General features: G+C 40.3%; 1 protein-coding gene across 3 annotated transcripts in view; it reads right to left on the reverse strand.

Annotated features, from left to right (window-relative positions):
* The window catches only part of FBXO3 (F-box protein 3), a 32,401-nt gene extending 20,446 nt beyond the window's left edge, over window positions 1–11,955 (reverse strand). For 2 of the 3 annotated variants that reach the window (XM_024752577.1, XM_024752578.1), the window contains exons 1-3: window positions 11,828–11,955; window positions 7,358–7,447; window positions 5,251–5,414 (exon numbers count right to left, since the gene is read on the reverse strand). In XM_024752577.1, coding sequence (XP_024608345.1) covers window positions 5,251–5,414; window positions 7,358–7,447; window positions 11,828–11,931 — 358 coding nt within the window. In that variant the 5' untranslated portion in view covers window positions 11,932–11,955. Of the gene's footprint in view, window positions 1–5,250; window positions 5,415–7,357; window positions 7,448–9,779; window positions 10,196–11,827 lie in introns of all 3 variants that reach the window. The other variant, XM_024752579.1, reaches the window with a different exon arrangement.
* Window positions 11,956–13,260: the final 1,305 nt, after the last annotated feature.

A 13,260-nucleotide genomic window follows, 5' to 3' on the forward strand; every position in this document is an offset into this window, starting at 1 on the left:
AACTTAAAGAGAAGTAACCAGAGAAATTAATGAAATAAGAAATAAGATATTAACATAGAGAGGATTGACAAAGGCAAAAGTCAGTTCTCTGAAAAGACTAATAAAACTGATTAGCCCTTACCTAGCAAAACTGATCCAGAACAACAGAGAGAAAGCACAAATAATATAAGAAATGGAAAGGTGAAATCACTAGAGATCCAACAAGCATTACAAAGAGGATAATTATGAAAAACTTTATGGCAATAAATTAGAAAATGTAGATGAAGTAGACAATTTCCTAGAAAAACACAACTTATCAAAACTGACATAAGACTAAGTAGAAAATCTGAGTAGTCCTAAATCTGATAAAGAAATTGAATCCTTAATTTAAAACCTTCCCACAATGAAAACTCCAGGATTGAATGCCTTCACTGGTATATTCTACTAATCATTTAAACAAGAAATAAGACCAAGCTTACATAAACTCTTCCAGGGAACAGAAAAAGAGGCAACACTTCCCGACTTGTTTACAAGGCCAGCATCATCTTGATACCAAAACCTGACAAGAACATTGCAAGAAAGGAAAATTACAGGCCAAACTCTCTCATGAGCGTAGATGTAAAAACCCCAAATACTAGCAAATCAAATCCAACAATACATAAAAAAGATAATACATTCCAAGCAAAGTAGGTTTATTCCAAGAATGCAAAATTGGTTTAACATTCAGAAAATCAATCAATATAATTCAGAGCATTAACAAAATGAAGTAGAAAAATCATATGATAATGACAAGGCTGGAAAGGCATTTGATAAAACTCAATTATCTGTTTAAAGCACAAAAACAAAAAACCCTTTTCCCAAACTAGGATCAGAAGGGACTTTCTTCAACATGCTAAAGAGTGTCTACTAAAAATCTACAGCAAACATCAGCTTTAAAGGAGAAATGTTGAAAGCTTTCCCTCTGCAGTCAGAAAGATAAGGATACTCACTATTATCATTTCTATCCAACACTGCACTGAAGGCTCTAGCCAGTTCAATAAAGCAAGAAAAATAAAGTAATGACATATAGGGATTGGAAAGCTAGAAATAAAACTATCATTCTACATCCTTAAAGAAAAGCAAATTAAAATCACCACTACACACCCACTAGAAGGGCTAAAATAAAAAGAATGACAACATTATTAAAGTGCTAGTAAGAATGTTAAGTGGTAAAACCACTTTGGAAAAATAACAGTATCTTCTGAAGTTTAATACAAGCACACTATACAACCCAGAAAACGCAATCCTAGATATTTACCTGATAGAAATATGCTCATATGTACATCAAAAATGATTTACAGCATTATTTGTAATAGTCAAAGACTAGAAACAACCCAAATATCCAACAACAATAGAATGAATGTATAAATTGTGGTCTAATCATATAACAGAGTATTTATGCTGTAACAAAAATGAACAAAATACTGTTACACACAACACTGCTGAATCTCACAAATGAAACAGAAATAATTCACGCAAAAAACATACTTAATCATGCCAATTATATAAAGTTCAAAAAGAGAGAAAACTACTCAGTGGCATTAGCAATCAGGATAGTGGTTACCCCTGAGAAAGACGGAGGGTTCTAGGTACACATAATTATTCTACTTCTTGACCTGACGGGTGTTACAATGGGCATGTTCACCTTGTGACAATTCACTGAGTTGTACACTTATGATCTGTGCACATTTCTATAGGTTGGTTAACATCACTAGTGATAGGCTGTGGATATCACATACCCCCAGCTATGTGATGACACACCTCACCTCGCTGGTAACCTGAAAACACATTACTCCAGTCTAATCGTGAGTAATACTTTAGACAAAGTCAGTTTGAGGGACATTCTGCAAAATACCTGACCAGTACTCCTTCAAACTGTCAGCGGTGTGAAAGACAAAGAAAGACTGGGAAGTGTCCACAGACCAGAGGACACTAAGGAGACATGACAACTAACAACTAAATGCAATGTAGTATTCTGGATTGGATGCAGGAATTGAAAAAGGATTCCACTGATGGAAAATCTGGTGAATTCTGAATAAAGTCTAGAATTTAGTTAGTAGTAAGGTGCCAGTGAAGACTTTAGTTTGACAAATGTCCCATGGGTTGGTACGTTAGGGGAAACTGAAACTGTGTGAGGGGTGTACAGAAATTCTCTGTACTATCTTTGCAACTGTCTTGTAATCTAAAATTAGTACAAAATGAAAAGTTTATTTTTTAAAAAGTTCAATACAAAAGAAAACAAGCTGAATAGCTGCCTGAACCAGAAGGTGAATGAGAAAAAAACCACTAATATTTATATAGTTAGTGCTACACGTTGGACATTTAACATGTAACATTAAGAAGCCAAGAATTTCTTGAAAAGAGAGAGCAAGGCAGGAAAAAAAGTAAAATAACAACAAGCAAACATGGCAAAAGACAAATATAAGGAAATACATTTAGAGGGGCATCCTACTATAATAGAGTTTGGGAGCCAGACAGACCAGGGTCAAATCTCAGCTCTACCAATTACAGCTGGCTTTCTGTATCCGGATGTGGAACTCAAGGATACAAAGGGTCAACTATGGGACTTGAGCATCTGCATATTTCAATATCCTCAGCAGGTCCTGAAACCAATGCCCGGTGGATACCAAGGGATGACTAGACTGACTGTGATCTCTGGCAAGTTATTTCATCTCTTTAATCCAGTTTCCTCATCTGCAAGACAGAAGATAACACTACCTACCCAGGAGAGTTACAGCGAGGACTAAATAAGCTTCGTGCGCTTAACAAAGTGCTTTCCTGGCATACAATAAGTGTTTATGTACTTCCCTTGCCCCCAGCTTATTTGTATGAGGGAGCAGTGAAAAGATTACTAGGAGCCAAGAAATCTAGATTAGAGTTCTATCTCTGTTACTCACTAGCTGCGGGACCCTGAATAAGTCACCTAAACTCTCTGAGCCTGTTCCTTCACCTGTAAAATGAAAGGGCTGGTATAAATCAGGGATCCACAAACTACAGCCTGCAGGCCAAACCTTGGCCTGCGGCCTATTTCCATAAATAAAGTTTTCTTGGAACACTGCCACACCCATTTGTTGTTATATTGTCTATGGGTGCTTTCCCACAATAGCAGAGTTAAATAGTTGTGACAGAGGCCATCTGTCCCTCAAAGCCTAAAATATTTACTATCTGGTCATTTAAAGAAAAAGTTTGCTAATCCCTGGTCTAAATGATCTCTAAAAGTCCCTTCTGACTTTAAAATTTTAAGCCAATACTTAAGGTTAATATGAAATTCAAAGATATGAGATATATACCATGAGATAGATTGGTAGAATGTACATCAATATACTATAATTTCAAGATACTTAATAAAAATTTTCCCAAACCCAGTGCCTATTTGCTTTCCAAATTTCCTTCCTATCTGTGATCTCTATACCCTTGAAACTGAGTCAGGTACTATGGCCCCTGAGATGAGCAGCTAGTTTCCTGATTCAGCCCTAAAACTCATAGGTCGACATTAATAGAATCTCCAGCTTTCTAGATATCAGAGCCTTTGTCCTATTCCAATTTATGGCAAAGACCCCAGAGAACTGGCACCTGGGAGTAAAACAGGGGCTGACAAGGAATTCTCTGACAACCTCACCTTCAACCATTAAGTACAAAACAGTGAGCAGGGAGCCTGGGAATACCAATTGAGTGTCCCCTCAAAAAATTAAAAAAGAAAAAAAATAAAGAAAAAGGAAAAAGGAAGAAGCTGCTATGTATCCTTAGTTTCTTCCTTTCCTGGTAGCTCTGTGTCTCAAAGGAGAACCATGTCTATATTCCCATATTCCAAATATTCTAATATTAGACTAGCTCTCTAAGACTCCTAACACATTCTAAACAAAATAGGATAGGTCTTCTCTCCCTTCAACAGCTGGTAAGACCACATCTCTGGAGTCAGCCCTATATTCAAATCCTGGCTCTGCTCTCCTTTGTGATAGCAAACAACTTACTTAGCCTTTTATGCCTCAGGTAGCTCACCTATAAAATGAGACTAGTAATGACCTACCTCATAGGATTTTGGCAACTTAAATGGAATAATATACAGTACTTGGCTTAGTACCTAGCTTTGTGTTTAATAAATAACAGCTATTGCAAACCCTTACATATTTTACTTATCATTACCAAATACCTATTTTCTGAATTATTTTCCTCTTGAAATTATTTAACCCCACACACCAAGTGGATAATATTTTTCTTTTCTTCCAGGAAAAAAACCTATTAAAAATATTAATCAAGGGTACTTTCTTTCAAAGCTGTACTCTCTCTGCCAAATCATTCTTTCTTTTACCTCCTAGCAATTCAGTTTTAAGTACCTGGTCATTCAATCATGATCTGTATGAAATTCATATTTGCATGGAAACGTACAGCAGAAATATGAAATGTAAAAGGAATGCCATGTCAAAAGAGTCCTTAGTTCAAAAGGTACACATTTGAGAAGAACTGATCTCAATTTCAGCTTAGCAAAACCAAAACACATATAAAATTCCTTTTAGTGGAGAAACTTGAAAAAAACTTGGAGGCTAGAGCAGGTAAGTAGCAATATATCTGCAATCCATTTGTGTATTTCTTGGGCATAAATTTAAAAATCAAAGTAATGGGAAATAGCTTGTTAATATTTCTTGCCAAAATTGGACAATAATAGTATAGTAGAGACAGCATAGATTCTGGGGTCAAATAGACCTCAGTTCAAATCTTAGTTTTCATTATTCTGTAAATGTCAAAATAGGGATGAAAGTTTTCCCTACTCTGTTAGGCTGCTCCTACATGCTTAAAGACCCAGTCTGTAATATTTGGTCTTTCAAATATTAGATTGTCAAATAAACATTTACTTGTACTAAAAAGAGGGAAGAGGGTTGATACAGCAGGCAATTTTTCAAATTAAAAAAAAAAGTCTTTTAAAAGAAATTACAAGTTATCCTCAAGCAACAATAACATTACTAGTTTCCTTATGTAAAACAAATGTAAGGATAAAAAGAAGCTTTCACTGCTAATAATCATGTGGATGCTGAGGTAGGCAAAAATAGGGCAAGCACTAGAACCAGGGTCCTTTTAGCAAATTAGGCTTTCTATGTGCTTGACCAAATGCGAATGGTGAATTACAGATAATGTTGGATTAGCACAGATTAGCACAGATGATAGAAACCCAAAGTTATTTAACCTATCTCTACTATGAAACTAAAATGGGGAAGGGAGACCCTGCATTCCCAATACCTTTCAGAGATAAAACCATACGAGGACATCTGGGTTCCAAATATTTCTTGAGATCATCCCAGGCCTTTTTAATAGCAGCATAATGGTCAATATATCTTCCTACATCAGAGTAAGTATCAATGAAGAGGGATTTCCAACACTGGTTCTTCTGTGTTTTCTCTTCCCTAAATAGATTTAAAAAATAAAATTAAAAATCTTTTGAAATGAAATTAGCATATATTTTAGACACTTATACCAACATACTTTATTGGGAATTTATGGTTATTTTTGTCTTCATTTTCATTTATTGTAGCTACAAGTGAAGACTAGATAACAAAAAGTGACACATACATCAAAAAATTTAACAAGTTACTGCTGGCATGGTGGGATAATGAGTCACTTATTTTCTTACTTTCTACTTATTTTTTTTCTAAGTTTCTAATCCTTGATAAGATATAATGTGAATAGTATATGGGATATGAATTTCAACTTACTCCTAAAAACATGCCAGTTACACAATTTTTAAACATATATTTAATTTTTCTATTTTAGAGAATATTTAGAATCTAATGATACAATAATATTAATCTAACTTATCTACATTGGATTAGCTAGAGAATCATATAGCATATCAAAGGAATCACACAATTCAACATTCTTATTTGGTACAATTCCACAAACATTTACTGTCTACTTAGCTACTGAGGACATTAAAAGTAAGGCACATTTTTTGCCTTCAAAAATGTATAATCTAATCAGGGAGAAAGAAGGAAGTATAAATTTAAGAGTCAGAAGTGGTACAGGATAAGGCAGCCAGAAAGGGCCTTAAGGTAACATACGAATGAGGCTGACCTTATCCTGTAGGGAATGGAAAGCCACTGAAGAGTTTTAACAGGAGAGTTAAAAGAGCAGAATTGTGGTTGTGGTTTGGGAAGGGTGTACACTAGAGCCACAGAGATGGACTAGAAGGGTTTTGCAGCAGTCTTGGTAAGAGATGATGAACTGAGCTAAAACTGTGGTGGCTAGATGAAATGAGAGGAAACATTCAAGAAATATACAGGGGCTAAAATCAGAAAAGCTTGGTAATTGAATGAATGTAGAGACAGAAGGAGAAAAGAGATCTAGAATGATTCCTGTTTCTGGCTTGGAGGGCGGGATGGATGGTACTGCTATGATGATATGAATGCAGGAGGATCAGGTTTAGGGATGGGGAAAAGAACAATTCAGGGTGTTGTATACATGTGCCTGCGTTTTTCGGGGTGGGGGCAGTGGTGGAAGGGAAGTATCTTTTTATTAATCTAAGTAATATACATATATATTATTAAAACCAAAAAGTACTGAAGAACTTAAGATGAAAAACTAGGCAGTCTCCTGTTCTAAGTCCAACCAACCTCTCAAAGGAATCTTTAGTTATTTCTGGAAGTTATCTCTATAATTCTAAATGTTTATGCCTCTAGTTCTTGGTTTCCCAATTTATATCTATCTACTGATACCCCAAAGTAAAAGACCAGGATACAGCAATACTTAAAATTCCCTCTTCCTCATTCTTCTTCCTCCCAATGTTTGGAGGCTCTGTTACTAATTTTTCATTCTATTGAGTAGCTTGCAGTTTTAAGTAGTATATTTAAACCTCTATTTCTTGCTTCACCAACTTCAGTCACTACCTGACTCCCCTCAACCTAAGAAAAAGATACTAGCAATCCTACCCTCTTTCATCTTTCCCAACTCCCTCCCACCTTCTGTCATCTACCCTTTTATTCTATCAAATTTATTAAAATTTACTGAATTCAGTGAACCCTGTGGGTTATCCAGTGGAAGGATCCAGCAGACGGTTGTGCAAAGAAATCTGGAGCTCAGTGGGAATGTTAGGGGTGGACACTCAGGTTTGGGAGTTAGAAGCATACAAGTAGTCTCTACAAAGTGCAACAGTGCATGCAGGAGACTTCACGGACAGAGAAGGGTAGTGAGCCAAGGGCAGCAGCTTGGAGAACACCTGCATTTACTGGCAGGCACAAGAAAGGCCACCAAAGGGGTTAAAGAGACAAGGGTTAGAGAGAAGAATCAGGATAGACTAGCATTACTGGAAGCCAAGGGCCAAATTTCAAGAATACATTTCCCAAACACTCACTCAGATATCAGCCAGTATTTTTTGCAATGTCTTCTCCACAGCGGATCGTGACTGGATAGCTGGCTAAGTCTTCGACTGACATAGCAACAACTGGCAGTAACCAGATTCACAGTTAGTATAAAAGAAAACAAGAAAACAATTTAAAAGTAAAGATGAAAATATTCAATGTTAAGTTTTATTCCTTTTGCTTTTCTGCCACTATCTACCTTTATAACTGCAAAACAATCTTTTCTAAAACCTGTTTAACACATTAGCTAGTATAATTACCTTGTGAGTAGTGAAATCTTAACTATTTGAGTTCACAAACCACAAAATGTCTACAATTGTAATTTTCATATGAAAGTCTATAAAACATATAAACCATTGGAGTTAATTTCAAATCAAAGAGCTTTCCTATATTTATTATTGGGGCAGTAATCATTTCTGCATATAGAAACGTTATTCAGGTGTAAACAAAGTGCTTTTTCTTTTTAAGATCTGTGAGACATTTGATATTAAATACACAGGGCTTTTGTTTGTTCTAATTTTTTCTTAACAGAAAGAAATATTACAGCCAAAAATACTTTTTAACTATAGCAACTATTGGAAAGCCCACCTATAAAAGGTGTCAGATTCTCAACAATTCTGTTTCAATATCCATAGCTATTCAAGTTACTATCAGCTGCTCAAAAATTTGGAATGTTAGAAACAAATAATTTTCTTTTTATACAGAGATTTCTAATACAATAGTGCTTGAATCCTGTAAATCCTACCCTACATAGTTAATTTTCAAAAAGAATGAACTTAAGATTTAAAAAAATGCATTTCTATCCTTTCAGAAGAGAAATCACAAGTTATAGAAAGTAGGTATAAAAGATTTCACTTGGGCAATAGCTAATCAATTAAGGGAATCTTAAATCACATGGGATTTGTCAAGGCCATAAGTGGGGCATGTTAAAAAACAACTGATGGTAAACAGATTAGCCTTTGTTCATTTTTCAGATTTTATACAAACATAATTCTCATCCTTTTCTGCCAAGCTCAGGAGATGCCCAAACTAACATTTGCAAACATAGGAATCCTTCCAGTTTTGTGAATTCGGAGTCCATCACTATCCCAAGAGTTAACATAAAAGAATCTCTGGAATATGCACCAAAGGTGATTTCTGATGCAAGTCAAGGATGAAAACTACTATCCTAGAGCTTCTGACTCAGTTGGCATGGGGTGAGATCTGTACCTCAGGCATGTGTATGTTTAAAAAGTGCCACATGTAATTCTGATACACAGTGAGATTCAAACTATGCAGTTTATATTACATAATGATCCCAATGGACTAATTCAATCCAACCCAATCCAGTTCAGCAAATATGTACCATAACCTTCAGAGCTTAGCAATCGGCAGGACACCTGACAAATTTGGGCTATAAACTACAGGAAAGAAGTTGCAGTACACTGGAAACTTTTCTGTGGATAAAATTCTATGGCATTTGTGTCAACATTCCTGGGCTAAGGGATGCCCAGATAGCTGGTTAAACATTATTTTTTTTAAAAACATTTATTAGCTGCGTTGGGTCTTTGTTGCTGTGTGCGGGCTTTCTCTAGTTGTAGTGAGCGGGGGCTACCCTTCGTTGTGGTGCGCGGGCTTCTCATTGCGGTGGCTTCTCTTGTTGCGGAGCATGGGCTCTAGGCGCGTGGGCTTCAGTACTTGTGGCTCGTGGGCTCTAGAGCGCAGGCTCAGTAGTTGTGGCGCACAGGCTTAGTTGTTCCGTGGCATGTGCGATCTTCTGGGACCAGGGATCAAACCTGTGTCCCCTGCATTGGCAGGCAGATTCTTAACCACTGCGCCACCAGTAAAGCCCCTAAACATTATTTCTTGATGTGTCTGTGAGATGTTGCCAGAAAAGATTAGCATTTGAATTGGTGGACTAAGTTAGCCAGATGGCCCTCCCCAATGTGGGTTGGCACCTTCCAATCATCGAGGGCCTGAATAGAACAAAAAGGCAGAGGAAGGTTGAGTCTGCTCTCTGCCTGACCGCTAAGTTGAGACACTGATCTTCTCCTGTCCTTGGCACTCCTGGTTCTCAGGCCTTCAGACCCAGACTGGGATCTACTTCATCAGCTCTCCAGCTCTCAGCCCTTTAAACTATACCACCAGCTTTCTTGGGTCTCCAGCTTGCATTTGGCAGACTGTAGGACTTCTCAGCCTCTATAATTCATGAGCAAATACCTTATAAAAAAACCACACACACACACACACACACACACACTCTCTCTCTCTCTCTCTCTCTCTCTCTCTCTCTCTCTCTATTGGTTCTGCTTCTCTCGAGAACCCTAATACAGTATTCAACTCAGTTCACTTCCACAAACATTTATGGAGGGATCACTTCTGTTTAAAATGTTGATTACTACCAAAAGCATTTAAAATAAAATCCGATCTCCTCACCTTGTTTTACAAGGTCCTGCATGATCTCACTAGTCTCTTCCCAAGCCTCTCTGCCTGTGAATCATTCCCTAATTCCTGCAACACCAGTCTTCTAGCTCCTCCAACAGGCTATGCTATTGTCCAATCAGCTTCTGAAAACACCGTTCCTTCTGCCAGGACTGCTCTATGTTATCCGTCATATACAGCAGCTCCTTCCAATTTGAATCAATTCCTTAACAGACCAACTGGTTCACTTCCTTCATAGCACACAGCAGCTCTTGTAATTACGCACTTATTTGTTTTCCATCTTGCCCTCTAGACTGTAAGCTTACGAGAGGGGCCTTGTCTGTCTTGTTCACTATTGTTTCCCCGACATTTAATAGGCTGGCACACAGCAGGCACCCAAAAAAAGCAAATCTGTTGAATAAATGGTGACTCTGCAAAGATAAACAAGACAGTCGTTACATTTAAGAAATGCATAATCTATCTGGTATGGTAAATACCTCTCCTTCTGCAGAGGAAGGAGAAAGGTAGAGACTGGACTCGGGAGAGGGGGTCCTTAAAGGAATTCCATCTTGCCAGGTTCAGAAGAAGGGGGCATGGCATTCCAGGCAGGGTCAGGAGTTTAAGCCACAGAACAAAAAAACACAAGGGTGCTGGCAGAGGTCTATTTGGCCAGAGTAGACTATGCTAAATAATAAGGGCCTTAAATGCTCCCAGAAGTTTAGGTTATAATCTGTAAATAACAAGGGGCATTATAGGTTTTTAAGGAGGATGACAGCCAGATCTGTCTTAGAAAAATCACTCTGGGAGCAATGTGGCCCACAGATCAAAAAGCGTCTGTGTATGTGTTAGATTTCTAAAAGGCTATAGCAACAGAATATTTCAGATGAAAATAGTTTGGAACTGTAACAGCCTTTTCGAAAGAAAAAGATACACTTTATTACAAGCCTGAGTAGAGAAAAATTTGTTTTCTAGAAAAATAAAAGTGTTACAGGTACTAATATAGATAGCAGCCAGAAACTGGAATTATCCCTCTGTCACCACTTAGCTAAAACCAACCAACAGCTACCAGTAACTTCAAGAAGGCTGTATTTCTAAAAGGATCCCTGACAACACAGGGTACAATCAGCAAATGACTAAAATCCAATGGTTAATCCAAAAAACAAAACAAAAGAAAACGAATCTCGCCTACCTATCCTTAAGAGGGCGAGTCTGCCTCCTTTGCAAATATATGTGGTGGCACAAGAAAGACCCATGCCACCAGCTGTCAAGGGTGTAAACAGCGCCATTTCTTCCACCATCCCAGACGGTCCCAAGCGCTGAAGTAACTGGGCATTTAACCACCCCTACCAGCAACCGGTGTTTATTTTTGGAACAGATGCCGGTAACTTGGGAAACCCAAAGCATACAGGAGGGAAAATGGTCACCTGTACCGCACCACCGGAAGTCAGTACCAAAACACAAAATCCAACATGCAACCGTGAGAAGGAACGCTGAAAGCGAAACAATTATCTAGCACAGAAGTCCGAAAGTGAGCCCTGCCAGATATTACGTTGCTGCGTAAGTCGCACCCAGGGATCAGGGGGTCGCCTGGCTCCTCTCCGGCTTCCCACCTGCCCACTTTGGCGCCTGACTCTACAGGCTCCTGGCCCAGGCAGAGAAGAGCGCTCGGCCCGGACGGGGACTTTTCCAAAGCGGCCAGGGCTGCCCTTAGCGGGCAAAGGCCACGGGGGCCGGGAGGTGCGGGGCGCTGGGGTCCGCGCGGCTGCAGCGGGGAGCACTTGGCCCCGCTTCCAACTGGGCCTCGCCACAGCCTGGGAGAAAGAGCTGTTGTCGCTCCTCAGGCCTGGGCCTGGGACGGGAGGAAGACCTCAAGGCGGGGCCCTTTCCGCCCCGGTCTCGCCCCTGCCCCCGGATGGCTCTGCAGGATCAGGGCGGCCCTGGCGTCACCTCCTGGCTGTCACGGGAGTCCAGGTCCTGTCGGCTAGCCGGGCCTCCGTCCCTCTTGCCTTACGCCTCCTCCCCCACCCGTGACCCCACCCCTGCCGTGCGCATCGTCCCATTACTTGATTAGGTCCCGGTAGTCCAAGAAGGATAAGATAAGGAGCAGGGGATCGGTGGGCAGCGATTCTAGGGTCAGGGGCGCCGACTCGGTCTCCACGGCCGCCATCTTGCCTGGCCCAGTGCAGGCCTGGCCCCGCCCCGGCCCCGCCCTCTCCGCCACCGCCCTCGCAGTTCCCTAGCCGATTGCACAGGTTTGTTGTGTAATCGGCAGGATAGCCCCGCCCACGGGGAGGTCGATGGGCGGCTCCCTGGAAGGCTCCGCCCACCGCCCTGCGGGTCAAGTGCCAGCGCGGTGGCGTCCGTCTGTGTCTCGGGTACCTCTTCAGCCAAGCTGCGCGAGCTCTGCCAGGTGCCCACATGCTCACCCTTAGATCTCCCGGTCTCTCTCCTCCCATTCCGGTCCCTAAACTTGCCCAGCCCGGACCGCTATGAGCCTTTATTACTAAACCTGCTTGGGTCACTCCAGCCCCTTATGCGAAATTTTACATCCGGTATCCTCGAAGCGTGCCCCCAGATCTCACCGTAAGTTCTCTCTCTGCCCTTGGCCCCCAAATCCATCGCTTCTCTTCGTTTTCCGGCCTAGAAATTCCTCGTTTCTCCCTTCAGCTTCCCTCGCCCGGCGTGTCCCTTGCACAGAGCAGGAACCTTGTCTGCTCTGTAGTGGGCAGAGTTGGGAATCAACTAGAGGCTCTTCTTCCAAACTAGGGAAATGGTCGTCGAGGGCATAATTTTAACGCCCTCCCAAGTAAACGGTGCATGGGGTCTGAATCTAAGGGTCAGCCTCTCTCAATTAGGTTGTCACGGTTATTTTTCAGCACATTAGGGCAATGCAAAGCGTATATTAAATGGATTTTTTTTTTTTGCCAAGATTTAATCTCGGAGGGTTAAGTACTTCCAGTGTGAAGGGATGGGTTGAGACCCGGCTGGGCTTGATTGAGGCACATGATGGCCACTCTTCAGCTTAGACAAGATGGTATTAAAATGGGGGTGGGAGACGTGTCATGGATTGTGAGCTAAGGAATACATCACTTATCGGATTTCTTTTCCGTTTCTTTCCAAAGGCAATATGGTGTAAGCAGCTGTAGGGAGTCTGGTCAGACACGAACTTCACACATCTGTTATTTACTAGAAGTGAGATGGTGGACTAGTTAACTATACCTAAGCTCTATGGGCTTGTTTACTCTAAAAACCAACCATTCCCTAAAGTGGTTTATGGATGCTGATAAAGATTTTTGCAAAGTGCCTGGCTAGATATTCAATAAATGTTAATTTCTCAAGCCTAAGTATACATCCATCACTAAGTTTTCCAAACTCTTCCACATCCTGGAGAAAGTTTTCTCCTAACTATTTGGAAAAGTGGAAATGATTCTACCCCTCCCATCCCACCCACCCCCAACAATAAAACACTCCATTTCCTCTATTCACCATTTCATTA

Source organism: Neophocaena asiaeorientalis, unplaced genomic scaffold (assembly GCF_003031525.2).
Source record: "Neophocaena asiaeorientalis asiaeorientalis breed wild unplaced genomic scaffold, Neophocaena_asiaeorientalis_V1.1 scaffold196, whole genome shotgun sequence".
Classification (NCBI taxonomy): Eukaryota; Metazoa; Chordata; class Mammalia; order Artiodactyla; family Phocoenidae; genus Neophocaena; species Neophocaena asiaeorientalis.